The 27,988-nt window shown below is 48.0% G+C and overlaps 1 protein-coding gene across 1 annotated transcript; it reads right to left on the reverse strand.

The window, feature by feature from the left end:
* Window positions 1–40: 40 nt before the first annotated feature.
* ft (cadherin-related tumor suppressor fat) lies at window positions 41–27,988 on the reverse strand. The gene is made up of 20 exons (XM_076365124.1): window positions 27,968–27,988; window positions 26,600–26,989; window positions 25,084–25,497; window positions 22,668–23,000; window positions 22,070–22,247; window positions 15,212–15,392; window positions 14,188–14,441; window positions 13,189–13,619; window positions 12,175–12,519; window positions 11,765–12,094; window positions 9,936–11,051; window positions 8,097–9,212; window positions 7,643–7,919; window positions 7,252–7,533; window positions 6,433–6,737; window positions 6,051–6,316; window positions 5,156–5,599; window positions 4,451–4,820; window positions 3,863–4,078; window positions 41–3,786 (listed from the first exon to the last, which is right to left on the reverse strand). The coding sequence occupies exons 1-20, from the start codon at window positions 27,986–27,988 to the stop codon at window positions 1,756–1,758; spliced, it is 9,300 nt and encodes a 3,099-aa protein (XP_076221239.1). The 3' UTR covers window positions 41–1,755.

Below are 27,988 nucleotides of genomic sequence, written 5' to 3' on the forward strand. Positions count from 1 at the left end.
TTCCTATTATAAGATTCATTTTATGAAATGTTTCCTGGATTTTTTGGAAGGTTGCGTACTCAGTGGATGCGTTAGGAGATCAAGGGGAGCCGCAGGCTGCGTGAATTATTTTTTTAAAAATGTCTTATTTATTACAAATACGTTGATAAAGTGGTACATACATACACGCGGTGTCATTCACACATTTTGTACAGGTCAGGCGTACGAGTATTTACAAAGGGGAAGAACGTTTCGCGTAGTTTACAAAGTATTCCGACGATCCACGGTTGGAGAGGCTGATGGCCCGCGGTAACGCTTCGAAGCGCGAATGAAATCAGTCTGGTAGTTACGTCTCGCCCGGCCTTCCCGGTCTCTTATCTCGTCGCGCTCCGCGAAAAGGGGGAAGATAAAAGCGGAGAGGCTGACAACGGATTCCGGTGACTTCGCGGGAACGCCGGGTCGAGGCTTGTTTGCCACGCTACCGCGAGGAACGCGAGGGACGCCATTCTGTTCGTTCATTATCGCGCGACTGTATCGAGATCGTCTGGCACGGCGCGTCGAAATCTTTTATGTACACGAGTCGTCGAGTTTAACGCCAGGTTTACGGACATCTATTCTACACTTTGTTCTACTGTCCCCAGAGAAAACTGCTGTTCTTCCACATTATAGGAAATTAATGGTTTGCACATAGACAAGTAGGATAAACGTGATTATCAATAAGAATCGACATTGAAACAATGTTCAGAAAATTCGATAGGCGTCCGATCGACGCGTCCCGTAAACCCAGCGTTGAAAACCTGTTTTCAATCCTCGGACGGCGGTGCCCGGTTTCATTCTCTTCCTGTTCTGCCGCTCGCGTTTCACGCGAATTCCGATTGTGCGATCTCAGGGACACCCCGAGGAAACACTCTGAAGAACTGACGAGTCGGTCGAACGAAGCTAGGCATCGACGTTTCCGCGGAAAGTTGGCCGCCATCCGAGGACGAATGTTCGGGCAGCTCGATACAGTCGCGCGATGTCTTCGTCGGCCAAGAATTCGCGCGGGAATCGATGGCCGACGGGGAAGTTGTCGCGACGAGTCCGCGTGAGACCGATCGGTAGTCCGTCCGTGAAGTACCTCTAGCATTTGATCAGAAGAACCGCGGTTTATTTACAAATTCACATATCGACGGGAATGGAAGGAATCGATCGCCTCGAGGGTCCTATTGTTATGGCAAGACACGGGTCCTCGGTTCTGCGGGTCGATCGCGAGCCATCGACGAACCAGGGACACGTAACGATTCGCTTACAGATCTAGAACAACGTCCATCGTTCGCGTTATCCGTGATTAAAACGTATTCCACTGTCCGACTTCGATCGTTCCTTTGTTTTTTGGTCGTTGCACTTCTGCTCCCGCTGAGCACTCGATTCTTCAGTTTAAAGCACAGCTCCTAAGTTCCGTCAAGGTTCCACTTAACTGCAACACTGAACGCTTCGTGTCCTTAACACGTTGAGTAGCTCGAGAAGTCTCCTTAACGCGTGGACTGTTTCGACTTGACGTCTATCTTAAATCGTCAGTTGGAAAACGCTAGAGTCTATCTAGAAGATAAGAATCCGTATCGAAGCATCATCTGTCAAGTCAAAAGAGTCCAAGAGTTAACACTCCAGTAGCTCGTAATACAACAGTATTTAAAATATCTATTTGTTTCTAGGTTCGGGAAAGCTGCAGCTCTCTAGGCCGGTCAGCGTGTCAACGACCATGAGACTGTTCACCATAGAATTCGATCCGAGAACTGTTCAAACGTATTCTTCGGACGGTTTGGGTATGTTCGCCGGCAGCCGCAGAGTGCTGGGCACGCGGTTGGCACTGTCGGGCAGCTCAGCGATGTCGATGAACACGCCGACGAGGCTGTCGAAGTTCAGGCCCCAGTTGAGCAGGTAGTCCCAGCTGAGGGCGGTAGTGGTGGTCGACGGGGACCCGTTGCTGGCGGGTCTGTAGAGTCCGCCCATGTGCGTGGAGAGGTCATCATCAGAGGCGACCAGGGTACTCAACGAGCCCCGGAAGGAGCTGTCGAATCCGTCGTAGTTGACGTTGGGCGGTAACGGCGGCTTGCTGGTCTGCGAGGACTCGTTGCTCCTCTGGTTCACCTCCTCGTCGTCCTGCTTCGCGAACGGGTTGTCGGACCGCTTGTCGCCGACCAGCGAGGTGTTGTCGTACTCGGAGCAGGTGAAGCTGTCGTTCCCGCTCTCGTCGGTCGTCGAGGAGTTCCTCCGCTCGAGCCTCTCGACCGGCGGCGTGTGGCGCCTGTGCAGATGCAGCGGCCCGTGAGTGGGGGGTCCCCTGGCCTCGCTGGACGAGCTGACGGCGTCCAGAGTGGACACGAGGCTGGAGGTCCTCGGTCTGGAGTTCAGTCTCTCTATCTCTTCAGCGGTGAGGCCCATCGGCCCCGAGGACACGTTGTTCACCGAGTTCTCGTTGTTCGACTGCGGCGCCTTCCGGCTGGCCGTGGACCCGGACAACTGGCTCATGATCGGCGAGTTCAAGCTCCGCTCGCTGTTGGAGTTCAGCGCGTCCTTGCCGACGCCGCCGGAGGAGGACGTGGTCGCCAGCAGGGCGCTCTGCAGAGGCTTCCCACTGATGTCGTGCAGCGTCAGTATCCTCGGCTGCTGGGCGGACAGCTCGCTGCTGGGCGACAGTCTCGCTAGCGGCGTGCTCTGCAGCAGCTTCTGCGTGGGTCCCGGGGGTTGACTCACGTTGGGCGGGGGCAGGGCTCTGGGCGGGAACGGGCCGGCGTGTCTGTGTTGCTGGCCGGTGTGCTTGTGATGGTTGGCGTAGTTGCTGATGGGTGGCGGCGTCGCTTTGTACTTGCGCATGCCGTCCCGGTAGCCTTTGTAGTGGTAGACGATGTCGATGTCGCTGGGCGCGATGGAGCTCGCGTTCTCCAGGTCGTAGTGCTCCGGCATGTCCGGCTCCGGGTTGTGCTCGTGAGAGTGTAGAGATGTCTGAGCCGGCGGAGGCAGCGGGGGATGCTCGTCGCGGATTGGCGGCGACTTGGTCACCTCCCTCTCGATGATGTCCGGTCGCTGGGGCCGGTGCTCCGTGGCCGCGTTCATCTCCCGCTCCTTGTACTTTTTCGAGATCAGCTCGGGGCCCATGTGGCCCACGCCTCGTAGGTCAGACGTGTCCGAGATGTAGGTGTTCTCGTGGCGCGACATCAGGTTGTCGTTCCCGGCGCCGACCAACGGGTTGCCGGTCATGATGGCGTTCGTGTTCTTGTTGACCACTGAGGACGCGCCCTTCTCCTTGTTCTGCCGGCGCAGGCGGAACACGATGAAGCTGACCAGGATCGCGATCAGCAGGATCACGAAGAACACGATCACCAGCGTGATGCCGATGCTCAAGGGGTCCGCGGTCGCCACCGCGCTGATGCCGATCGGCCCTCTGCACCCTGTGATCACCTTGCCGTGGTAGAGGGCGTCCTTGAAGATCGAGCCGGTCCCGTTGAACGGCTGGATCTCGCTGTTCACGGTGAAGTTCGCCAAGCAGCCCTCGAAGCTTCTCGCGCCAGCGCTCTGCGAGTGGTACAGGTCTTGGCTGACCCCGCCGATCGACAGGACGGACAGGTACGGGTCGAGGAAGTCGTGGACACCGGCCGAGTCCAGCTCTTCGCCGGTCTGCACGCCGTCGATGAACAACCTCAGTCCGCGGAAGTACGAGTGCAGCGTGAGGTTGTGCCAGCGGCCGTCCGCCAGGCCGCCCTCGATGCTGGCGGACATGTTCACGGGGGATCCCAGCAGCGACGAGTAGAATAGCTGCCCGTTTCGGAGCTGTAAGAAATTTCATTTAGATTTCGTGTCGTTCGTTGCGCTGTCTTCTTTTTGTAGATTCGACGAGATCTCCTACCTCCACGGATGTGAAGTGCTTGTTCGTCGCGGCGTACACGAGCACACCGTCCGGCTTCACTGTCCTGAACATCAGCCCGATGGTCTTGAAGGGCGAGGAGTTGCCGATGAAGCTCGCGTCCTCCGCGATGGACCGTGTCGCTCGGTTCTTGTGCCACACGGTCGACCCGCCGTACAGATACTCCAGCAACTGCATCCTCCTGTGCTTCTCCGAGACCTGGTCAAGAACATCAATCAGATTTTACGTCTTTCATCGCGAGATCAACACGTTCGTTACCAGCGCTTATTACGGTGACGATCTCAATTATATTTTCTTCGATTCAATGGATCTTCTAAAGAAAATTTTAGGAAATGAAACTGAAACGAGCCATTGAGTTTCTAAATATAAAGTAGTTTATAATTTCTAATAACAATATCTATAGGATTCATCTCATTTTCCTTAAAATATAGGACTACGACTGTCACAAATTGACACTGGTAGCGAAGCGAGACAACTTCTTACTGGTTTTAATATTCTATTACTATTCGATTATCCGTCACGGTTGACCGTTTCGAAGAACAGAAAACCGTTACTGATATTTGCTCGTACCTTGAACTCAACGAATCCACCGTCGCTCAAGGTGATGGGCTCGAGGGCAGCTTCGCAATTTGGAGCGGTGACCGAGCCGCACTGGCAGGTGACTTGGTGCCATTTGTCGTAACACTTGGCGTTAGCTCCGCAGACCGAGACAGAGTCTTTCGACTCCCTGAAGCAAGGGTTCTTGTTCGAACGGATGCAAGTGGACTTGACGCCTCGTGACGCCAGAGGACTCGACAGGTTCAAGGCTCTTCCGTTTATGGAGACCGAGTGCATGCATCCGACAAAATCGTCCGAGTGCACTTGGCCTGGTCTTTCAAGGACTGGGTCCGCATTCTCCAGTCCACCGATCAGCAGAGGGTTGTTGTTAAAATTCAATGTGCTGTGGTAAGAAAGATTTATTATTTCCAGTTTGCTAAATGAATTATGAGATTTGTTAACGGAACTTATCCCTCTTTAGCAGGGAACCTATGTCGACGTCATGATGCTAGAAGAAGCTATCTCAACGCTGTCACTACCGAGTACAGTTAACTATTTTAAATTTGTAGAAACTGTCAGAGTACATCTACTGGGATTTCGGTTAACATATAATTCACTTTACTAAATCAATTTCTTCGATACTTTCTCAGAGAAGCATTTATCTTTTTAATAATCGTAAGAGAATTCATTTTTATCTATCCGGTAGTTTCAGCGTTAAGCTATAAAAATGGTACCAACCCTGTAGGTCCAACGTCGTCCGCGTAACAAGTGCCATCGCCGGGTCTACAGTCGTCGCAGATGTCACCGTGTTCCCTGCACAAAGAGACGCTCAGAGAGACGACCCGCCCGTTCCTGGTCGCCGTCACTTTCCTCCAATCTCCATCGGACAGCGACTGTTCCGTCTTTATCGTGATCGAAGTGATGGCACTCCTCGCGCCGCCGTAGGAGAACACCACCCTGCCGTTCACCAGCTCCAACACCACGAAGTCCGATCGTCCTCCGGTTTGCGGAGCGTAGTTGTACAGAAGCAGAGCGTCCGGCTTCGTCGTCGCGAACACGATTGTGATGTCGTTCGTGTTCGAGTCCAGGGCTGGGAAAGCCATGTAGGAGAGCTCCTCGAACCCGAATGTAGACCTTTCGCAGTGCCTTCCGTAGCGACCTTCCGGACAACTGCATCTGTACCTGAATAGAATCGTGTTTATTATTATTGAGGAAAGGAAGAACTGTCATTGCAGGTTGTAGGAGAAATCATTTGAAACGGAGAACAAAGAGTTTAATCTGTTAGCTATGGTGGGACTAGACGTGAAGCTAAACCTCTGTAGTGCAAGGTTTGACTTGATTTGACTTTGATAGAATTTTCCACTGTGCGATTACGTTAGGTTGACTATAATGTGCACAACTATCGATGACAGAAAGAATTGTGTTGCTATAGTGGTGTACTGTTCAGAAAGATGCTATACAGGAAATCCACTATAGTAGCTAAAAGATGTTATACACGAAATCCACTATAGTAGCTAAGAAATGCTACACAGGAAATCCACTATAGTAGCTAAAAGATGCTATACACGAAATCCACTATAGCAGTGTACAGTAGCCAAAAGGTTAAAGGACTAAGGACAGAGAAGAAACTAACCCAGGTTTCTCTCCCACGCACAGGCCACCATAAAGACAAGGATTCGGCCTGCAGGAGTCAGTGACCGCCTCGCAATGGTTGCCCCTATAGCCAGCGCGACACAGACAGAAGAAACTGAAGCTGTCGGGACTCTTCCTGCAGGAGCCACCGTTCCGGCAAGGATTGCTCGCGCAGGCATCGCCTCGTTCCAATTCGCAGAGCTTCCCTTCCCGATCGATCGGGCAGGTGCACTGGAAATCGTATCCCAACCGTCGACACTGTCCACCCTGAAGCCGGGAAACGAGAGATCGTTAACAATATAGAACAAACGATGAATTACTGAAGATCTTAACCCTTTGCACGAAGCGTTGAACGACGTTTAATCTGGAAAGCGATCGCTCACCAATAGACAAGGATTCGGAGAACAAGGGTCCTGCCTCCTCTCGCATCTCTCGCCAGTGAACCCGTCGCGACACTTGCAGGTCATCTCGTGCATCATCCTCGGCGACGTCAGGATTAGCGCCTGACTGTCGATGATCCTAGCGTCGTCGTAGATCACCAGCTTGTCGCTGCAGCTGCCGCCGTTCTCGCAGGGGATGTGCTTGCACGGGGAATAGCCGATGGAGAACGTCGTCCCTTCGAGGAGGGATCGTATCTTCTCGCGATTTCGATTCAGCAACTCGGTCACCTCGTATTTGCTGCGGTACCCTGGGAGAGGAAGGATTCTTCAATTTGGTGTAGCTTATAGTTTATAGTCTTTGGCAGAAAATGTTTAGCCTTTGTTTTCAAACGTTTGTATCTTTCCCATAAACTGGGGGATGACATTAAGCTTCAGGATTATATATTGTACAAGTATAAGGAAAGAATTGACACGTTGAATGCACGATTTTATGAAGCATAATACACAAAATATGATACAATCAATCATTTGATTGAATTGCATTGTTACTATTGCACGTTCTAGCTGAGTGTCACGAAATTAGCTAACGTTATTTATAATATAGAAATGTTTCCAAATAATCGTAGTTTCATTGAGTGAATTATAGTATTATAATTCAATTTGGTTGGGGTCACCGGTGACCCCCATAGCATTCAACGTGTTAAAGAAAAAAGCCACTGGTCTTTGGTACAGATTTCACTGAATACCACAATTACAATTAGGAGCTTGTCTGCACAATGAAGTGGAGGATTGTCAAGTTGCAAGGTGGCTAAATAAAGTTACCTTGTGGAGACTCCACTGCGATGTGAATGTTCAAGTCGGATCCGTTCTCTCCGAGGCTGAATATTTTCAGAGTGTCGCCCACGTCCACCTCGCCCTGCAGCACATCCACTAGGGCACGGTAGTTCTGACTCAAAAAGTCCCTCGCACTCAGCTTAGAGACCTGCAGGGTGACGCTGTTCTCGATCGTGGTGTTCGTGAAGACGAGGAACTCCACTGTGACCATGGATATCACGTTCGGATGGCGACCGTCGTTCCCGGAAACGCTCAGCGAGTGACCAACCCCTGAAATAGAATATTCAAAAATTAGTATCATACTGAATCTTATAGAAGAACGAAGTTTCACAATTAAAGGTAACGTCGACACAACTAAGTAAAACATGTGACATCTCACCTGGAGTAATTTTCTTCGTGTGCAGGTCGCAAGCAGTCGGAATGCTGAGGATCCTAGGATTGGACCCTTGCAGTATCTTGCAGGAGTAAGATCCGGTGACGTCCGGATCATTCGGATGTACATCTGCGATCTTCCCTAACGGCATCTGCTCGTTAAAGGAGTGAACGATCACGTGGACCGACCTGGACGACGATGGACTGTCGTTCTGATCCGAGACGATCACGGTTATCGTATGCTCGCTCCTCATTCTCGGGATGCCCGAGTCCTCCACTTCAACCTGGAATACAAAGGTCAAAATTCCAAATCATTTACTGTCCATTTTACTGAAACGTTCGCTATAGGACACTGAACAGTTCCAGGTAGATTCCTACTAAACTAAAATACATTAGAATGTAAAACAGTAAAATCGTACTCTACAGATCACTCTCAACAGATCCCAGAAGCAACCACTCACCACAAGATCCAGCTGCGGCATGACTTCCCTATCCAAGCTCCTGTTAGTCTTCAGCACGCCAGTGTGCTTATCCAAGGTGACCATATCGCTCTGCCTACCGCCGACGAGTCTATACGTGAACGGTGCGCCGTTCGGCGGCAGGTCGGGGTCGGTAGCGCTGAGCGTCATCACGATCGTGCCAGCCGGCTCGTTCTCGTTCACGTAGCCGACCACTTCCGGCGGGTCGAAGACCGGCCCGTTGTCGTTTATGTCGAGCAGCTCTATGTGAATGAGAGCGGTGCCGGTTTGCGGCGGCGATCCCGTATCAATGGCGCCGACGGTCAGATCATACGCCGGGATGGTTTCGCGGTCTAACTGCTTCGCCGTCTCGATGTCGCCGGTCTGGGGGTCGACCTTGAACGCCTGGCCGATGTTGCCGCCGATGATGGAGTAGGAGAACTGATTGTTCTGCGGCCGGATGTCCTTGTCCACGGCTCGGACCGTCAGCACCCTGGTCCCGTGAGCCGCGCCCTCGGAGACGGTGGCGTCGTACGCGGTCTGCAGGAACTCCGGAGGATCGTTGCCGTCCTGGATCGAGACGATCACCTGCGCCTCGTCCGTGTCGTTGCCGCGGATGCCGCCGCCGTTCTTCGTCATCACCGTCAGCACCACCCGGTTCTGCGTCTCCCGGTCCAGCCGCCTCGACACGCGGATGATCCCGGTCTCGGATCCGATCGAGAAGCCGCGGTCGTTCGACGAGCCCACGAACAGATAGTAGACTCTGCCGTCCTCGCCGGCGTCCTGGTCGGTGGCCTGCACCAGGCCCACCGACGTGCCCACCTCCGCGCTCTCCGACACGTCCATGTGGAACACCGGCTGAATGAACTTCGGGTAATACTCGTTCACGCCCGTCACGTGCACGGCGACGGTGGTGAAGCCGACCATCTGCGGATTCGAGTCCGGGTTCGCGGCGACGATGTCCAGCGTGTACTCGTTCGCCTCCTCGTAGTCGAAGCTGATCAGCGACAGGATCTCGCCGGTGTCCTCGCGGATGCGGAAGTGATCCTTCCCGGTGCCGCCTAGGATCTTGTACTGCACCACCGCGTACTTCGGCGAGTCGATGTCCTTGGCTACCACCTGGAATTCAGACGTTGGATGGTGAAGTAGTTTTATATTCGTTCTTGTGTTTTATGTCTTGTTATGTTAGTCTTTGTTATTGGTGTTCGTTATATTCTTCTGTTTTATATTTATTATTGTATTTTGCATTTTTTATGGGCTAACGCTGGGACTACTCTGATAGTGACAATGACTGGTTTTGATTGTTTCGCGGTTATTGCTATGTTGAAAGCATTGAATAGTCGAAAGGATCTTGAAAATAGAATAATCTATTGTTGCAATTCCTATAGTGAGTACATGTGACCAAATCGAATTACTATAGTTCATACAATTAAACGATAATTACTTGAAAACATTTCTATATTATAAATAATGCTGAATTGAATAGTCGAAATGATCTTGAAAATAGAATAATCTATTGTTACAATTCCTATAATGAGTACATGTCACCAAATCAAAATACTATAGTTCATACAATTCAACGATGATTATTTGGAAACATTTATATATTATAAATAATACTACCTGACGCGTTGACGTTCAGCCAGATGAACGTGTAATAACCACAACCCAATTCAATCAAACCATCAAATACTATATTTTCTCCATTCTGTACTTTGCTCTATAAAATCCCGCGGCCTCAATGTCTCAATCGTATCAAATGCTCAGTACTCCCAGCGTGAAACAAGCATACAAAAAACAACAGGCAAAAACAATCGCATTCTCTTCACCACATTCCTTTACCTTGTAGACAAAGCTATTGGGCGGCGAGTTCTCAGGCAGGAACGCTTCGTACACGCTCTGATTGAACGTCGGCGGGTTGTCGTTGATGTCGGACACGTTCACTGTCAAAGTAGCAACAGCTACTTTCGGCTCGAATCCCAGATCCGTGGCGGTGATGTTCAGCTTGTACTCCTGCACGAGGTCGTAGTCCAGAGGCTCCAGTACGGTGATCGCGCCGGTGATGGAGTGAACGAAGAACTCGTTCCTCTCGTTGCCCGCGGATATCTTGTACCTGATCATGCCGTTGGGCCCGTCGTCGCCGTCGGTGGCGCTCACGGTGAGTATGGTGGTGTTCACAGGCTCGTTCTCCGGCACCCTGACCTGGTACCTGGCCGCGGCGAACGTCGGCGCGTGTTTGTTCTCGCCGGAGATGACCAGCGTCAGCGAGACCTCGTCCTTCTGCGGCGGCACGCCTTTGTCGAACGCGCGAGCCCTCAGCGAGAAGCTGGTCCCGACGGGTACACTGGCCAAGCTGTTGCGCACGTAGACCCAGCCGGACGTCTCGTCGATGGAGAAGAACTCGGTGCCGTTCACGTTCACCAGGGAGTAGCTGATCTCCGCGTTCACGCCGTAGTCGGCGTCGTCTCGCGCCAACAGCTGGATCACCCGCTTGCCGATCCCGTAGTTCTCCGGCACGGGGTACAGGTAGGACCTCTGCTCGAACCTGGGCGCGTTGTTGTTGGCGTCCACGACGCTCACGTGGACCACGGTCCTCGAGGACATCGGCGGCTTACCGTTGTCCGTCGCCACCACCGTCAGCGAGTACAGGTTCTCCGGGGAGGACGGCCGATGGGTGTGCTTGTAGCGCAGCGTCTTCTTGCTGAACACGTCGCCGGTCGCCGGGTCCACCGTGAACAGGTCGGACGGCTGCAGCAGGCTGTACGAGATCACCGAGTTAGGGCCCTGCTTGTCGCGGTCGATCGCCGTCACCTGGCCGACGTGCGCGACGGCCGGCTGGAGCTCCGGGAAGTGGAAGTGATAAGAATCTGAGTCGAACTCCGGCGCGTTGTCGTTCTGGTCCTGGATCGTTATGGAGAGCGCTGTCGCGCTTAGCCAGGCGCCGTCCGCTGCTACCAGCTGCAACATTTCAATCGTATGCTCTGTCGTGTGTCTGTGATGGAAGTTAACCCTACGTGGGCCAATGTAACTTTGAAGTCACGTATCAGTATATTGGCGTCTCGTTGATTTACTTCATTTTGCACTCGAAGTGGTGAATAAAATGAAGTAATCGGTTAACTGAAACTAATATACGCTCAGGCGTGGAAGCTTAACGTCAATGTAACTCGAAAGCTACGAAATATATTCGTTCGATGGAATTATGGAAACACGTTAAGCGCCATGTCAGTCACTGGTGACTGACGCCTCCGAATGACTAGAAAACAATCGTAACATACAAGACAACCGATGTTGAATGAAGATGTTCAATAACCTAACAAAGTTGATAATAGTGCAAGGATTGTAACGTCAAATAATTAATAATTGTTCCTGCTTTTCTTTGCTACAACAGAAAAACTCCAGAGGAAAACGCTTAAGATTTTCGTGGCGTTTAACGTGTTAATTCGTATTCATATGTGGGTATTTATTAATTTTGCATAGATTTTGTTATAATCGTGAACAAAAATTCGATAGAGGGTTAACTGACGAAATTGTTTCTAGATGCTGCTAAGTATCTCTGTAGACAACAGAGTCAGAGGCTTGCGTTACACGTCATAGTGACTGAGTGGAAAGGGTGAGTCTACAATTGAAATTATTCAAATTCCGAGTAAAGGAGAGACTACTGATGAACCTACCTTCAACAGGTACTCGTCCTGCTCCTCTCTGTCCAAGTGTCCGTCCACAGTGACGTTGCCGCTGAGAGCGTCCATGGAGAACTTCATGCCGGGATTGTCGGTGAACGTGTAAGTCACGTTGGCGTTCTGACCGATGTCCGGATCGCTGCTGGTTATTCTGATGACGAACGTGCCGATCTCCGCATTCTCCGTCACGTTGACGCTGAACAGTCTCGTGAAATGCGGCGGATTATCGTTCTTATCCAACACGGTGACCAACACCGTGGCAGTGCCTGTCAGAGACGGTTGTCCTTGGTTCCTGGCCTCCACCACCAGCTCGTACGAGGCGATCTGAAGAATAATCGACGTTAATACCGGACGTACGACTCGCCGTCACTCTTCGAACAGCACGTCGAACTCGCTCCGCTCACCTCCTCGCGATCCAGTTTCGCGTTCGTGCTGATCTCGCCGCTGTCGGAGTCGATAACGAAACTCTCCGAGAAATCGTTGACCAGATAATAAGACACCTGTCCGTTCTCGCCGGTATCGCGATCCTTCGCGGACACCTTGCAGACGAACAACGGCGGGTACTCGTCCTCGGGCACCGACGCATTGTAGATGGACGCCTCCATTATCGGCGCGTTGTCGTTCGCGTCCGTCACGTTCACCAGCAACTGGACCACGCTCCTCAGGGCTGGCGTGTCCGAGTCCCTGACCTCTATCCAGGCTTCGTAGTACGGGGCTGTCTCGTAGTCGAATCCCGACGCGACCAATACCTAACGCAGACGAAAGAGATTAGTATGCTGCAGGAATGTGACCTTGAGAAGTTTGCTTTGGGAACATCCTCGAGGAAACAGTTGCTAATGTATACGATTTAGCTGGAAACTGCGAAGTGGATTCATCGTTGAAATGAGGATCTTTATGTATCTATGAGAAATTTCGAATGTAAAATTGCGCAGATTGTGATGTGAAGGAGCATATGAACTATCCAAAGCATAGTGCTGTCTGTAACGTTTCTTTAAGGGAAACCATTTGTTATCGTCATTCTATTTCTGCAGGTATGTTCTTGACAGTTTTCATTTGTGTATAGTTTTATTCAGTTTTGTATGTAGTTCCATATAATTTTATGTAGCTTTATATAGCTATATATAGCTGTATACAGCTCTATATAGCTTTATACAGTTTTATATAGCTTTATATAGCTTTATATAGCTTTATATGGCTTTATATAGCTTTATATAGCTTTATATAGCTTTATATAGCTTTATATAGCTTTATGTAATTTTATATAACTTTATATAACTTTATATAACTTTATATAGCTTTATATAGCTTTATATAGTTTCATACAGTTTCACATATTCTTTTCTACACACTTTCATACAGTTTACTTAATCGAATCCCAAAACCGCAAAACAGGATACACACCAGAACGAGAAACCTACCTCTCCAGTGTGAGGATCGATTTTGAGCGCATCCCCCACGTTGCCCCCAGCGATGCCGTAGACCAAATTGCTCGCGGCGCCGACTTTCGGCGTGGTAGCCGAGAGTTTCGTGATCATCCGTCCTGCGGGTACGTCTTCGGGCAGCGTAAACCTTGTGTTCATAGTGGACCGGAAGCTGGGAAACAGCTGTTTCTCCCAAAGGTGTATCATTAAGTCCGCGGTGACGGTCTGCGGTGTGGCCCCACAGTCGGACGCCAGGATCTGCAGCTCGTACGTGGTCCCGTCGTTCGCCAATTCCCGCGTGGCCCTTATCACTCCGCTGTTCGCGTCGATCGCGAACTTCTCCGCGTCTATACCTTGAAGACGGTACACGATCCGCGAGTTCTCGCCGTCGTCGATGTCCACCGCCTTCGCGCCGAACACGAAATCACCTTTAACAGAAAGGACACACTCTGACGTCCCATTGCATCCTTGTCTTCCGTGCGCGACTTCCGAACTCTTATCTTTATATTTTTATTCTACATCCTTTCTCCGAAGAGGAAACGAGATTTAGTGACCGATTGCTTCTAAGCTACTTCTTGGGAAGAATCACGCGATATTGTAAGTTTCTATTGTATCTATTAACTGTTTATCTTCGAGCCCCATTTAAAATTCAAAATTCACTGACACGTGACTCTTTTTCTTTTAGTGCTCAGACTTCGATTCATTATTCAATTCTTTATGGAAGGAATGTTGTATCATTATTCAGTTACTCATGTATCTCACTAGAAAATATTAAGTATTTCCAGTGAGAAACTTCTGGAGTGCAAAATGAAACAAGTAATCAGTTCTAATATAATTGAATATTTTTTTAAACGTTGTGGTGGTTAGCAAAGTTGCAAAGGTAGGTTTAACCCTTTGAACTCTGTAGGCTCCAATATTGCACCAGTTATAATATTGAATATTTCAATGAATCTTAAAGAAACTACCCTGAAATTATTCGAGGAACCTGTAGCTTACCTGGTTTCGTCGCGCCCGGCACGTACGCGGTGTACCTCGGGCTGGAGAACCTAGGAGCGTTGTCGTTCACGTCCGCTACGTAGATGGTCAAGTTGACGACGGAGGCTTGCGGCTCGGTAGGGCTGGAATCCTGGGCGACCAGCGTCAAATGATAAACGGAGGTTTGCTCTCGATCCAGCGGGAGCACCGTGAACACCTCGCCGGTGTCAGGATCCGCGGTGAAGCGCTCCGAGTTCTCTCCTAGCAGACTGTACCTGTGTGCGATATTGGTCAGGTTTACAAGTTGTTCGTCTCGTTGACCCTTTCTTAACACTAGAACTACCAGACAGAGTTTCTGGTTTCTGCTTTTTGCGATTGAAAATGAGTCGCTGAGAAGCCAATGCAATTGACACTGTTTCTATTCTCAAATTTTCACTTAACATTATTTTCCAAGTTTAATATAGTCCAGAATTCAATTGAGGAAAGATGATTAAATTGAGATCATTTTAAGTGAAAACTTCAAGAGGTATCCGACACCTGAAATGTTCATTTAACATTATTTTCCAAGTTTAATATAGTCCAGAATTCAATTGAGGAAAGATGATTAAACTGAGATCATTTTGAGTGAAAACTTCAAGAGGTATCCGACTTCGGTAGAAATAGTGGTAAGTTCGGGAACCAAACATTGAGAAAATTAATGTTTTGTCTTCTGAAACGATTATTCAACATATTCAGGAGCTATGAAAAGCAGCGCTCTTTGACCTAGAAGACACGAGTAAATCCTTTAACGCGTTTCATGCCATCGGAAGTTTCGGTTATATATTTTGCTGGTAAATTGCAGCGATGTTTCCAATGAAATATTAAGTTACATTCAAGTTTTTAGTGACTTGTATATATATCATAATAACTGGAAAGAATACCGTTTATTCCATCAGAATTGAGAAAACTGAGAAACCACGAAGAAATCGATTGAACCGCATTGACCTCTAACTGAAATATCATTACAGGATAACGCGTAGCAGCCTGTGTACGAATGAAATCTCACCTGATCTTCGCGTTCAGGCCCTCGTCCTTGTCCGTGGCGTGCGGTTTGGTGACCCAGGTCCCGGAAGCTGAATTCTCGGTGACCGTCGCCTTGTACTCCTGCCTGGTGAACTCCGGGCTGTGATCATTCACGTCGAGCACGACGATCCGAACGATGCCTGATCCGGTCAGCGGCGGAGAACCTGCGGAACAGGTTCGCTAATCGTAGATCGATCGTTCTATGATCGTACAAACGTACGAACGCGTGATCGCCGCGCGGAAACAATGGGAACCCTTGACACCCGGCGATAATTTACATTCGGCAAGCCATTATCTCCATCTATATTTATACAGACTACCCGCACGGAAAGTATTCGATCACTCGCGGCCCGAGTTGCCCACCGGGGAGAACGATACAAAAGGGTTCATCGATCAACGGACGCGTGATCAAATACTTTCAACCGCTGACGTATGAAAACCCGATTTCCGATTCACCGAGGAGGATCGAATTCACCTTGCTTCGAAATTATCTGTGTCCCTTCGCTGTCAAGCGTCTCGTAGATACAATATTTTTCATCCATTCTGTTGCAACAGCATGGTGATATTATAGACGTTTCGATCAGTCATATTTAATTTCGTAGCGCAGAGGGTTGAGTCTACGTGAAAAGCTACTTCGCGATCAGCGTGTTAACTTAGCAAAATCTATCTTATCTATTCTTATCTAAAATCGAAATCTATTATCTAAAGAAACGGACAAACTGACGAATCATAAAACAATCATAAAACCTTATTGTGTTTAGAGGTTTCCTTCTGATGCTTCCCTAGGGTTCAATGCTCCACTTCTAATCGATGAACTATACCGATGATCCCTAATATAGTGTAACTTGCGCCATTCTATACTGATCTCTCTTAGAATATAACTACACAACTCTGTGAACATCATCCGTAGCATTAACCCCTTGCCATACAATGATGAGTGAGACTCGTAATGAAGGTTTCTAAATTAACTAAACAAAAATCAGTGTCGTTCATTGCTACTGATCACAAACTATTCTATTATCAATGTATAATCTTCATTTCCACTCAAACTAGTATAGACAATTTTGTTAGTTTCCTTCGAAATTGTCAATTGTAAAGCCGGCGTTTGGGCTAAGTAGCCGATACGTTGCCGGCGCTCAGGCTTCAACCCTTAGCACTCTAGATGGTTTTGTAATCTATCAGCAACTGCAACTAATTTCCATAGTATCTCTAGTGAAAATGAAAAATGCTATAACAGTCCTTCGATCTTTTATTTTCCTTCTGAGTACAAAATTTGGATGTGTGGAAAATCGAATAATTTCAGGGTAGTTTCTTTGATTCATTAAAATATTCAATATTACAACTGGTGCAATTTTCGAGCCTACAGAGTTCAAAGGGTTAATGTCTCTTAAGTCGCCGGCGCTCAATGTGTTAACCCTTCGCCCTCCAGAAGTTTTTCATTAGAAATACTCAATACTTTTTAATCAAACACCAGCGACATTCTTTCAAACTGACATAACGAGAAATCGCGCATAAATTAAAGAAAGAGGCTGTTTCATTAGAATATTTCACACGTCGATGCATTGTGCAAAGATTTAACATCAAACATCAAACTCTATAATTTCCCTGTGTCAAATCAATCGACCGAGAGGCGCCTCTGGAGTGCAAAGGGTTAAGTTTATCCTCCAACTTTCGTAAATATCATTTCTCACGACGAGCCTTACCATTACAGAAAGAAAAAAAGGGAAAGGGGATCAGTTCGACGCGCGAAAGAGTAGCAGCGAGAGGACCGGTGCGCCGAACACGTTCCCCCGGCCGATACCAATAAAAGAAACGTAGCGCGGCCGAAGGGGTGAAGAAGAGGGGTTGCACGGAGAAGAAGGAGGAGGAGGAGGAGGAGGAGTCGTTGCCCGTTGTCCCCGTTGATTAAGCAGACGAGAATAAGGCTGAATACTCCCGGTGTATTTGTCGGGGATTGCCCACCGGGGAACGCGCGCCGCCTATGGCGGACGGTCTCATTGTGCGGGGAGCGCGCGATTGTTGCGCGGCCGTGCCCTCCCCGCGAGAGGTCCGCGTGATTGAACGATATACGCTTATAGGAGGCGCGTGGCCCTGGGCCACGGGGAACGCGGGTACAATGTACCTGCTGCAATCAGAGAAATCGGGTCCCGCCGGAGAATAATGGCCTGTTTTAGGCGGCGCAATTAACTCGATGGTACCGGGGGCCGGCTGATACTTCGTGAAATCGTTAATTTGTCTTCTTTAAGACGGTCAGAGGGCCCGATCGGATCGGCCGGGGCCCACGACGACGCCGGGGCCCACCGACCGGGACCGGCCGATCTTTCCATCGGACCCGTTCCTCTCTCCACGGGTCCGCTCTCGCGGCACGACAGCGAAAGTACTCGCGAGAAACCGCGCGACAAGCGGATCCGCGGCCCGTTAACTATTCGAGGCGCACGATTTTCAATCCTCGGCTACCGTTGCCGCCTACGGCCGTTTCAAACCTTTGCTTCTCGCGTGCTTGGATTTCATGTAAGCGTCATTTGACAGTTGCAGCTTTTAGTCGTGCGTTGTTTATGTTGGATTGGTTTCGTTAGCTCGATTCAGTGTTCTGATGGGTTTATATTTTTTAGGAATGCTGAGGTGAGTTTCTGGGAAAGGGTTGAAGAACACAAGAGAATTCACTTGAGAACCGTGTCTCGTATGTTTCATTAACATCGTTGAAGTGTTCCCTTGTTAGCTTTGTCAGGTGTGTATACGCTCTTTCTATTCACATTTTAAAATCTGTACTTTATATTTATGTTTTATGTATGCTTCTTTCCACGAAAGGTCCAGTAATTCGTCGAGGTAATAGGGATGGGTGGTGCACGCTTGTACCCTGTAATTGTCGGATCGGAGCTGAACAAGTTCGAACACTGTCGAGCGACACGTTTAGACGAAGGTGCCTCGAATTCCGGCTGCGCGCTTAAAACCGTCGATTCTGGCGAACGAAAATGTTCCGGGTGCTAAAGTGTCAAGGAGGGACAATGGTCGTCGAGGACCGGGACGGTGGAATTGTCCTTGGAAAAATGGCTGCGAGCGGAGTCCGGCGAGTCCCAATTCGAAGATCTCGCAGCAAATCCCCATACGCCTCGCCGAAAAGGGCCCGGCGACGCCAGGGGACCGGCATCCGCGCTCCCATCGCGACAAAAGCCAGGGCTTTTAGTTAGCGCCCGGTAGGGACACGGGTTTTCGGATGGCGGACACGCGATAGCCGGAGCGCACATACGCGACAGCCATTACGTATGAATAAAATAGGAATATAATGCGCGGGCGAGCGAGCCGAGGCGAGGCGAGCGACCGGAGACCAAGGGAGACCCTGCAAGCGCGCAATCTCTCCTCTCTCTCTCTCTCTCTCTCCCTCTCTCTTCGCTCTTTGAGGACTATGGCGACTCCAAAACGTCCAAGAAGCGAAAGCTGGCTGTGAACGAGCAGTTGGTAGGGGCGAAGAGGACCGGCAGCGGAGGGGGCGGCGGAGGAGTACGATGGGACGAGGGAAGAAAGCGGAGAGAGCGACAGATGAAGCGAGAAACGCCGAGAACGGGACAGAGGACGAAGGAAAGAGTAGGCGAAGCATGAGAGAGAGAGAGAGAGGGTGGAGAGAAGAAAGGGAAAGAGAGAAACAAAGAGATACAGGGAAAGAATGAGAGGAAAAGAGAGAGAGAGAGAATATAGAGGAAGACAGGGGCGAAGGGAAAAGCCGGAGAAGGAGAGTGCAGCGTCCAGCGTCCAGGCAGAGGAAGGCATTTGAGAGCGATTATCATAATCGCGCGTCATAACTCTGCGGGCTTGTCTACCTCGGCGGGGACCGATTGGGCCATCGAGGGCCCCCCCGAGCAGGACGACGGGCGGAGGGCGGAAAGGGCGGGCGAGCGGGAGGGCGGCGAGGGGCACCCTCTAGAAGGGGACTACCGGCTCCGCTCCGCTCCGCCGCGGTGGCGGCTGTCGCGGGGGACCGGGCAAGGGGGCGGGAGAAGTCGAACGATAAAAAGATTTCGACGAGAGGAGCCTCTCTGCCCACCGCTTAAAGAATCTCATCGAACAACCCACAAATTTATATCCAATTTGTATATTACCGGTCATTACTTAAACCCATCAGCTGTGCGTATCGCGCGCGTCTATTCCTTCTATTCCGCAGTCCGGGTGACACGGTCCGTCATCTTCGGATCGTCTCTCGAGGGTTGATGATGTCGGCTCGGTTCCACCTTTCTCCCTCTTTACCGCGCGCGAGCGAGCGATCGTTTCCCCGAATCGATTCGCCGGACGGGAAAGGGGTGAGGCGTGAAAGCGATACGACCGGAGGGTGGAAGGGGCGAAGCGCGCGAACCCGCTCGCTCCGGGTGATTCGTGTTTTTCGGGGATCGCCGGCGAACGATCCGATGGCGGTGCTAACGATAGATTTACGGACGTTCGTTTATTCTGCGACGATTAATCTGCTGCCCCTCGAGAGCTGCGCTTCGTTCGGAGCGAGAATTATAGCTTTCCGCAGCGTCCGACACTCTGTTGATAGAGGGACGGCGATCTAGGTTTTCCCTAGATGGTTCTAACTCAGTTTGTAATTCGTTAACCCTTTGAACTCTGGGCTCCAATATTGCATCAGTTATATCAAATATTCTAACGAATCAGAGAAACTACCCTAAGATTATTAGATTTTACACATCCAAATTTTGTACTCAGAAGGAAAGTAAACGATCGAAGGAATGTTATAGCATTTTTCATTTTCACTAGAGATACTATGGAAATTAGTTGCAGTTGCTGATCAATTACAAAACCATCTTGCTAACGGTTAAACCTCTGACACTCGTCTCAGTGTTTAAAGCACGGACCAAGTTGTCTTATCGACAAGTTCACTGGTTCCGAACGAACCTTGCTCGCAAAATTTAATTCATTCTTCGGTAAATTCCCAGCTTGGAAGCTGGAGGATTACAATAGACTTCTTTATCACTATTCCGTCGTCGATTGTCACAATTCAACGCAACTACTAAATAACTAAGGCAACTCTAATTAGAAATCTGATGAGAGGACACGTTTTCCCAGATTCGACTGCTTCGATACTTTCCCATTAACCAGTCAACTGTGTTTGACGAGTATACGTGTCATCGTAAAGCTTGACGTGATACTAATTCTTTCAGCGATGAATTCTTCAGTTTTTCACGTAAACATGTAATTCATCTTTGCTATTAAATATACTATATTCGTCCTGCGTTCGACGAGCACACGCTGCATTTTCAATTTTACTGCGAGAGCCAGAGGTTTTTCCAACAAAATTCCGCAGTTAACTGATTAACGAAACATCCCCGTTAACGAAGCGAACCATCGTTCAACAGTCCCAGTCGCACAGAGCCGAGCTTCCTCTCAGCAAGAATTACTCTCGCGGAGGGCGACCCTAACGAGCGCGACTTCCCCCGCGAGGGGTCAATTTACGCGGGAAGCGATCGTTTCTCGCCCCCCGAATGATCGATCAGCCACGGTCTCGCGCGACGCGTCCCGAGGAATTTCAGGTATCCGTCAGGGGACCTGGAGCTTCCATAATTATTCCCCGGGCGGCGTATAAATTAGTCCGGGGTAGCGGGCGAGCCTGATTTAGTCTTTAAGGAGGTCGTGACGCGTCGCGCTAGAATCACTTTTTATCCGTCGTCGTCTTCGTCGTCATCTTCGTCGTCAACTTCGTCGTCGTTGTCGTCGTCGTCGTCTTCGTCGTCGCTGGTTTAGTCGGTCGTCTTTCCCTTGAGCTTCTTTTTTTAACCGAAGTGCCAAACCCGACATAATTAAGTCCTTTGTCCGCGCTAATTCGCAACCAGTTTACACAGAGGCCAAGACCGGTCATCGTGGACCGGCGGAGGGGGCAGGGCAGGGTTGCCGGGAGGGGAGGGAGGGTTCGACCGGAAAAATATTCCACGGTAGACCACCGACTAACCCTTTCAATGCCGGCCATTGTGCGGATCGCGCCAGGTATACACCTATTTAGCCGTTTCAGCGAGGGTCCCGTCAGGCCTCTCGACGCAGGAACGCGATTCGTTTGTCCTTTGCTCCTTACGAACCTATTTCACCTGGTATTGAGTTTCGCCTCGGCGTTTTTTCACCTTACGTTTCTGCGCTTTTAGCTCGGCGGGCTCCGTGCGGGGGAATCCGCGTCGCGGACGCGTCAGCGTTGGAATGTCTCTTCAGGATTTGGCTACTGGAAGCTTGTTAGGGCTTCTCGATGGGGGTGGTTAGTGGTTGATGAGTTGTTAACCCCTCGTTCCATACTTTTAGTTTTAAAATCGTGCTGAGAAACGCAGTTTTTCTTAATTGTTCGTTTTGACTTGTTCGGGTCATGAACAGTTGTTTGGAAGATCGATTATATGTTATCTAGATTGTTAGCATGAATATTACTCGATCCCATTGAATTTGAATTGAATATTCTTCTGTTATCAATTATTATACTTTGGAGTGAAGATTGATATGGAATATCTAAATCTGTTTCTTAATAAACTATTCGTGACAAAGTAGTTGTATCGATCGTATTTGAGAAGTAAATCGTAAGGCAAGGGGTTCATTGAATTTTCGGTTGGCAATGCTCTTTTAGGAATTAGCAATCCTGTTTTATATGAATATTTCATATATATACTGTTTAATTTTGCTACAGCAAATCGAGTAACTGTAAATCATCTCTAGGGCGCGGGTTAATTACACTAGCTTCAATTAGAAACCCCTCGTGTTTCAGGTGACAGGTTTATAATACAGATAGATGATCTTTCGTTGGATCATAAGCATTGCGACTGATTAAGTACTTCGATAGAATATATTATGCATCTCAGACAATTCTAATATTTCAACTTACCAGTGTCCATGGCGACCAAGGTGAGGGTGTATTCCTGCGCCAATTCTCTGTCCAAAGGTCTAAGCAGAAAGATGTCACCAGTGCTCGCGTTGATCTTGAACAGATCGGTGTCGCCTTCCTTCAGGAAGTACCTGACCTGGTCGTTGTAAGGTGGAGTGTCTGCGTCGTACGCTTTCACCTGAGAAACAGAGATGAGAGTCTTCAGTCTTCTTCGTTCAACTACCTATAGGTAGCGCGTAGCGAACTTTAACTTTAACTTTACTTTGAAAAACTACACCGCGCAACCGCGCTGTGTAAAATAATAAATACCAGATACTTCCGCGAATACAACACGTGTGTGTGGATTGTTTGATTCGACTTTCAACTGTAACAGTAGACAAACGACACCTCGACACTCCACTTTTTAACTGGAGCAGAACTTTAACTTTACTCCGAAAAACTACACCGTACAACCGTGCTGTGTAAAATAATAAATACCAGATACTTCCTCGAATACAACACGTGTGCGTGGATTGTTTCGTTACCTCCTCATAATCTACACTCCACCCCCATACGAATATTAGCCCACGCTGGAGAAAACTCTGAAACGTTTCGATACCTGTATGACGAATCCTCCGCCCGGCGGCACCATGTTCTCCATGACGTGGGCGAGGTACGGCGAGTCCAGGAACACGGGAGCGTTGTCGTTTATGTCGAGAACGGTGATGGTAACCTGAGCGGTGTCACCCCGGGGCGTTTCGCCGACCTCCGACGCGCAATCCTCGCCCCGGATCGTCAAGTAGTACCTAGACTTCCGCTCGAAATTCAGATTCTTCGCCACCCGGATCACGCCGCCGTCCTCCGACACGGTGAAGTCCCGGTTGTCGTCCCCCATAGCGATGCTGTACCTCACCCTGCCGTTCGCACCCTCGTCTCGATCCATCGCTGACACCTGATCATCAAAAATCGATTTTTCTTTGAGAACGATAGCTTTTTTAACACAGTTTCCATCATGGCGTCCTCGTGTATGAACATTATAAATAAATGCTTTTTGTTTTTTTTTTATTTATTTACAGTCGCATTAACACTTGGGTAATTACTAACAGAGGGAGGGTTGGGGGATTACCAATGATGGAGGGTTGATGGTCATTAATTATAATTAGGAGCGAAATAAATGCTTGGTGTATTTAACTTGGGTAAATTTGATTGTAAACGATGTTTTCATATTATCGCAACTATAGATTTCATTTGGCAACGGTGTTGACCTCTCTTATCAAATTGTGTTATCATAAAATAGAACTAGAGAACATTCAGGTGAACTGAGGAAAAATCATTCGTGACCGAGAGGGTTAACACTAGGATTAGTGAGAAATTATAGTAATTGAGGAGCTGCGATAGATTTTTAATATTAGGACTATCCAGGAATTCTAGCAACTATTTAGGATCTCTTACGAAAATTTATAGAACACTAAGTCTATTGAGAAATTATAGTAATTAAGGAGCTGCAATAGATTTTTAATATCAGAACTATCCAAGAACTCTAGCAACTTACTATTTATTACGATCTCTCAAAATTAGAAGAATCTGTTAAGATTCGAAGCTTCTTCATCATGCTCCCATAAATACACAACTGTTTCCAATTTCTCACGGAAGCATCCTCGTAATTGCAAGAATTGTGAAGTGGGAATTTTCGAACGAGTCATTTCGATTTCTACGATAGTTCTAATGTTACGTTCAAACGAAACGAGTCGTGTATAATGTTTCATTGCTGTTTTTTTCTTTTTTGGAGATCCCGTGCACAGTTTGAACGAGGTGAACTGTCAAGAGCTCGATCTCTCTTTTTTAGGGGAATGATACGCGTAATTCACACCTTACCGGGGCACTATATCGTTAAGACGTGTTAAGGTGGTCGAAGCAGATGGAGGGAAGGTTATGGCTGATTCACACCTACCGGTCACGGACAGCGATGTTAAACGTTACCCGATGTTCTTCAAACAGACTAATTTACACCGGCGGTCACGCCTTCCTCTCGATATTCGTTCGTCTCGCCGAAGATATTTGATTGCCCTTCAATATTTCCTCGAGTTTACTTGAAGAAGGAGGTGGACCGATAATGGAAACGCGTCGAACGCTTTCGAAAACTTCGACGATGTTTTAAACTGGTTTTAATCCCGCAACTGGTTATCGCGGCTTTAGTTCCAGCTTCCACCCTTGCGCGTTACGCGAAGATATTTCGATGTTACATATATCAAGATAAGAACAATTGCCTTTTAGTCTGGACTAGGTTCTGTAATAGATGGTCTCTCGTTCAAACGTACGAGAGATTTACTTGTATAGTGAATAAACCAGATCGAACGGTGTAATGAGGTGGTTTTATCTCGATCGAGTATGAAAATGCGACAGATTACTTGTATCGGAGAATGGAAATGTAGCATAAATTATGATAGATCAAAGTGTAGATCAGTAATGAAAGTATAATCGAAATCACATGTTTAATGAATCTCAGCATCAATCTTTTCTAGTTTAATAGTAAAAGTATAAAAATCTGCTTGCACGAAACACTAGAAATATATCAGACAGTTCAATAGTGTAATAATCTGATAAATCTACTTGCATTAAACGCCAGAAATATATCAGATAGTTCAATACTCTAATAATCTGATAAATCTACTTGCACCAGACACTAGAAATATATCAAATAGTTCGATTGTTTAATAATTTGATAATTCTACTTGTACCAAACACTAGAAATATATTAGATACTTCGATACTCTAATAATCTGATAAATCTACTTGCACCAAATACTAGAAATATACTTCGATAGTTTAATAATTTGATAAATTTACTTGCACCAAACGCTAGAAATATATCAAATACTTCGATACTCTAATAATCTGATAAATCTATTTCCATCAAGCACTAGAAATATATTAGATACTTCAATACTCTAACAATTTAATAAATCTACTTGCACCAAACGCTAGAAGTATATCAGACACTTCGATAGCCTAATAATCTGATAACAATGACATACCTGAAGAACACTGGCGCCGATGCTCGCGTTTTCGGCGACGGTGTCCGAGTACTGTCTCGGGTCGAAAACCGGCGAGTTGTCGTTCTCGTCGAGGACCGTGACAGTGACTGTCGTCGAGGACGATCTCGCCGGGTCGCCGCGGTCCTTCGCGGTTACGTCCAGGCTGTAGTTCGACCTTAATTCGCGATCCAGTGAACCAGATACGCGCAACAGTCCATCGACGGAGCCCACGGTGAACGGGAGCGTGGTGTCCTCCAGGGAGTACTCGACGTACCCGTTCCGCCCCTCGTCCCTGTCCACCGCTTTAATGGCCATCACCACCGTGTTGCTCGGCGCGTTCTCTATTATCGATATCCTGGTCGGCGATATGAATTCCGGCGACATGTCGTTCACGTCCAGCAGCACCACGGTCACCTGTCGATCGAACACGCCTCATGAATCCGCTCTTCCCTTCGGTTTTACAGTTGCCTCGAATATTTTCCGTCTCTTCGCAAACTACCAGGGAATACTCGTGTTTCGCACTAAACGTCAATTGTCCGCGAGTTTTCACGCGATACAGTTTTCAAGTCATTTCGAAGCTTCGGTCAACAGTGACCACTGTGGCAGTCGACGTGTTAAGTTGCGTATCTTAACGCATTGCGTATTGATATCGAGAAATCTTGTTTATAGAAGACTCTTAGCTATAGCTTTGCTAATTACAGCATTTAAAGAAATATTAAATTTCATTAGAACTAATTGTCTATTTAAAATATACCACATAACAATGCGATACCTGAGCTTTTTCTATAGATAGTGGTATAAGTGGATCTCATTGAAAATCCGTGCAATTGAATTTTCTGATAATTAGCCAGTACGCAATGCGTTAACACATTGAGCGCCGGCGACTTAATAATTCGCTTGTATCTGATCAATGAGTAGCCAAAAGAAATATTCAAAACATTATACAATGTGTTAATGCGGGATTTGTAGTCTATCGTTTAATTGCTAATCCTACGTTCACGTAACATTCTAGATATTATAACACAAATCCAAAGTAAAATGTACAAAATCCCTTATTCTCTTCCAAAAGTTAGAAACTTTGGTTCAATCGATGTTCAAAAACATATCAATATAATCACCGACACTCGTCTTTAATAGCTGAAATTTATCTGGCCCTCAATGTGTTAACCCTACGAAAGAAACTAGCGTATGGCGTACAAAAGCTTGTCCACCATAGATGCACCAAGGCACCCAGTTCTATTCGTAAAAAAAAAAGACGTGTAGACGGTTCGCCATTTTGCGTGTCAATACTTGGGGGCCCGAGAGATAGTCCACTCCCATTGACTAATTTATGAGCAAGGGGACCATCAGGACCTGGGTCACGTACGCCCTCGTCTAAAGCATTTTCCTTCTTCGAAAATCGTCGAGGAAAAGCAGTTAGTCGCCGTTCCTCGTTAGAGCCACACCGCGTAATAAATATATTTAACCTGACTACGGACTTAGTTTTTATTTCAGTAGCCCTACAGACGGAACATACTTGAACGGTGGAGGACAACGGCCGAGCAGGCGGCAGAGGGCTGTCGGTCGCGCTGACCACCAAATTGTATAGCGGCTTCCGTTCCCTGTCGAGCAGCTTCCTCGTGTAGAGGGTGCCGTTCGTCGCCACGCCGAAGTCTCCGTTCTCGTCACCGCCGGCGACGGCGTAAATCACCCGGCCGTTATCGCCGGAGTCGAGGTCCTGCGCGGCTACCGATAAGACGGCGGTGCCGATGGTCGCGTTTTCGACGAGGTCCGCGGCGTGGGGGCCCGCCTCGAAGATCGGCGCGTTGTCGTTCAGGTCGACCACGTTGCAGTAAACCGTCACGGTCGACGAGAGCGCCGGGATGCCGCCGTCCGTCGCCTGGACCACCAGAATGTAGTGCTGCACCTGCAACAGAGGCGGTAAGTGCGTCCTTATCTGAACCGTTTCCGAGTTCCCCGATTCGCCCCCTCGGCGCGGCCACTTCGGGAGGACCTTTCCCCTATCGTTCCCCCCCACCGCGCCGAACTCTGGGAATTCTGGCTTTACGCTGATAAGGATTTGCTCGGCTACCTGTGTTTCAGGGGGATTCGGGCCCACTTTCTGTCGGAGGATTTTACGGGCTGAATGAAGTGGAACCGGGAAATTGGTGTAGCACTCTTTTTAACCCTTTGCTCTCGGAAGTATTTCGTTAGAAATATTTCACGTTTTCTAACTAGACAGACGATATTTTTTTCAATTAACTCAAAGAAAAATTGCAAGTGAATTGGGAAACAAAGCTTTTTAGCCCAATATTTCACACAATATTTCACGCATTATATACAGTTGAATATTGCCTATCAAATTTTATAGTTTTACTACATGAAATCAAGTGGTGACTGAGAGTCACCTTTCGAGTGCAAAGGGTTAACCCTTTGCGGACGAAGACATTTTAATGTACACAAAGCTTGCAACGTATGAAGCTAAATTATGCATCGAATGCTTAAACAGTAGTAAAAAAGGAAACTATACATTGATCACTTGCTATTAAAGTAATCAAATCATTCGTTTGCAACTTAGTATTCCAAATATGAAAATTTCATCTGATCGAAATGTTGACATTCGTCCGCAAAGGGTTATGTTCCGTGTCATGGAAGTTTTGGTTATATTTTACTTGTGGACTGCATTGATTTCTTTAATAAAATATTGCGAGATCGTTCGGTTTTTCTACTTTTAAGCAGGCAATAACGAAAATGAAAATAAATGGTTGAAGACAAATAAATAGAGTTAATATGATTTTATACAGAGATAGAGTGGCAGTTTTAGACAGTGCAGCGGAGAACCACCTTTACGAAAGCTGTATCAATTTATTAAGACTTCAATTGGTTTGTATCTTAATTTAGGTACTGAACCAGCTTCTGTCACCAT

Source organism: Nomia melanderi, chromosome 2 (assembly GCF_051020985.1).
Source record: "Nomia melanderi isolate GNS246 chromosome 2, iyNomMela1, whole genome shotgun sequence".
Taxonomy (NCBI): domain Eukaryota; kingdom Metazoa; phylum Arthropoda; class Insecta; order Hymenoptera; family Halictidae; genus Nomia; species Nomia melanderi.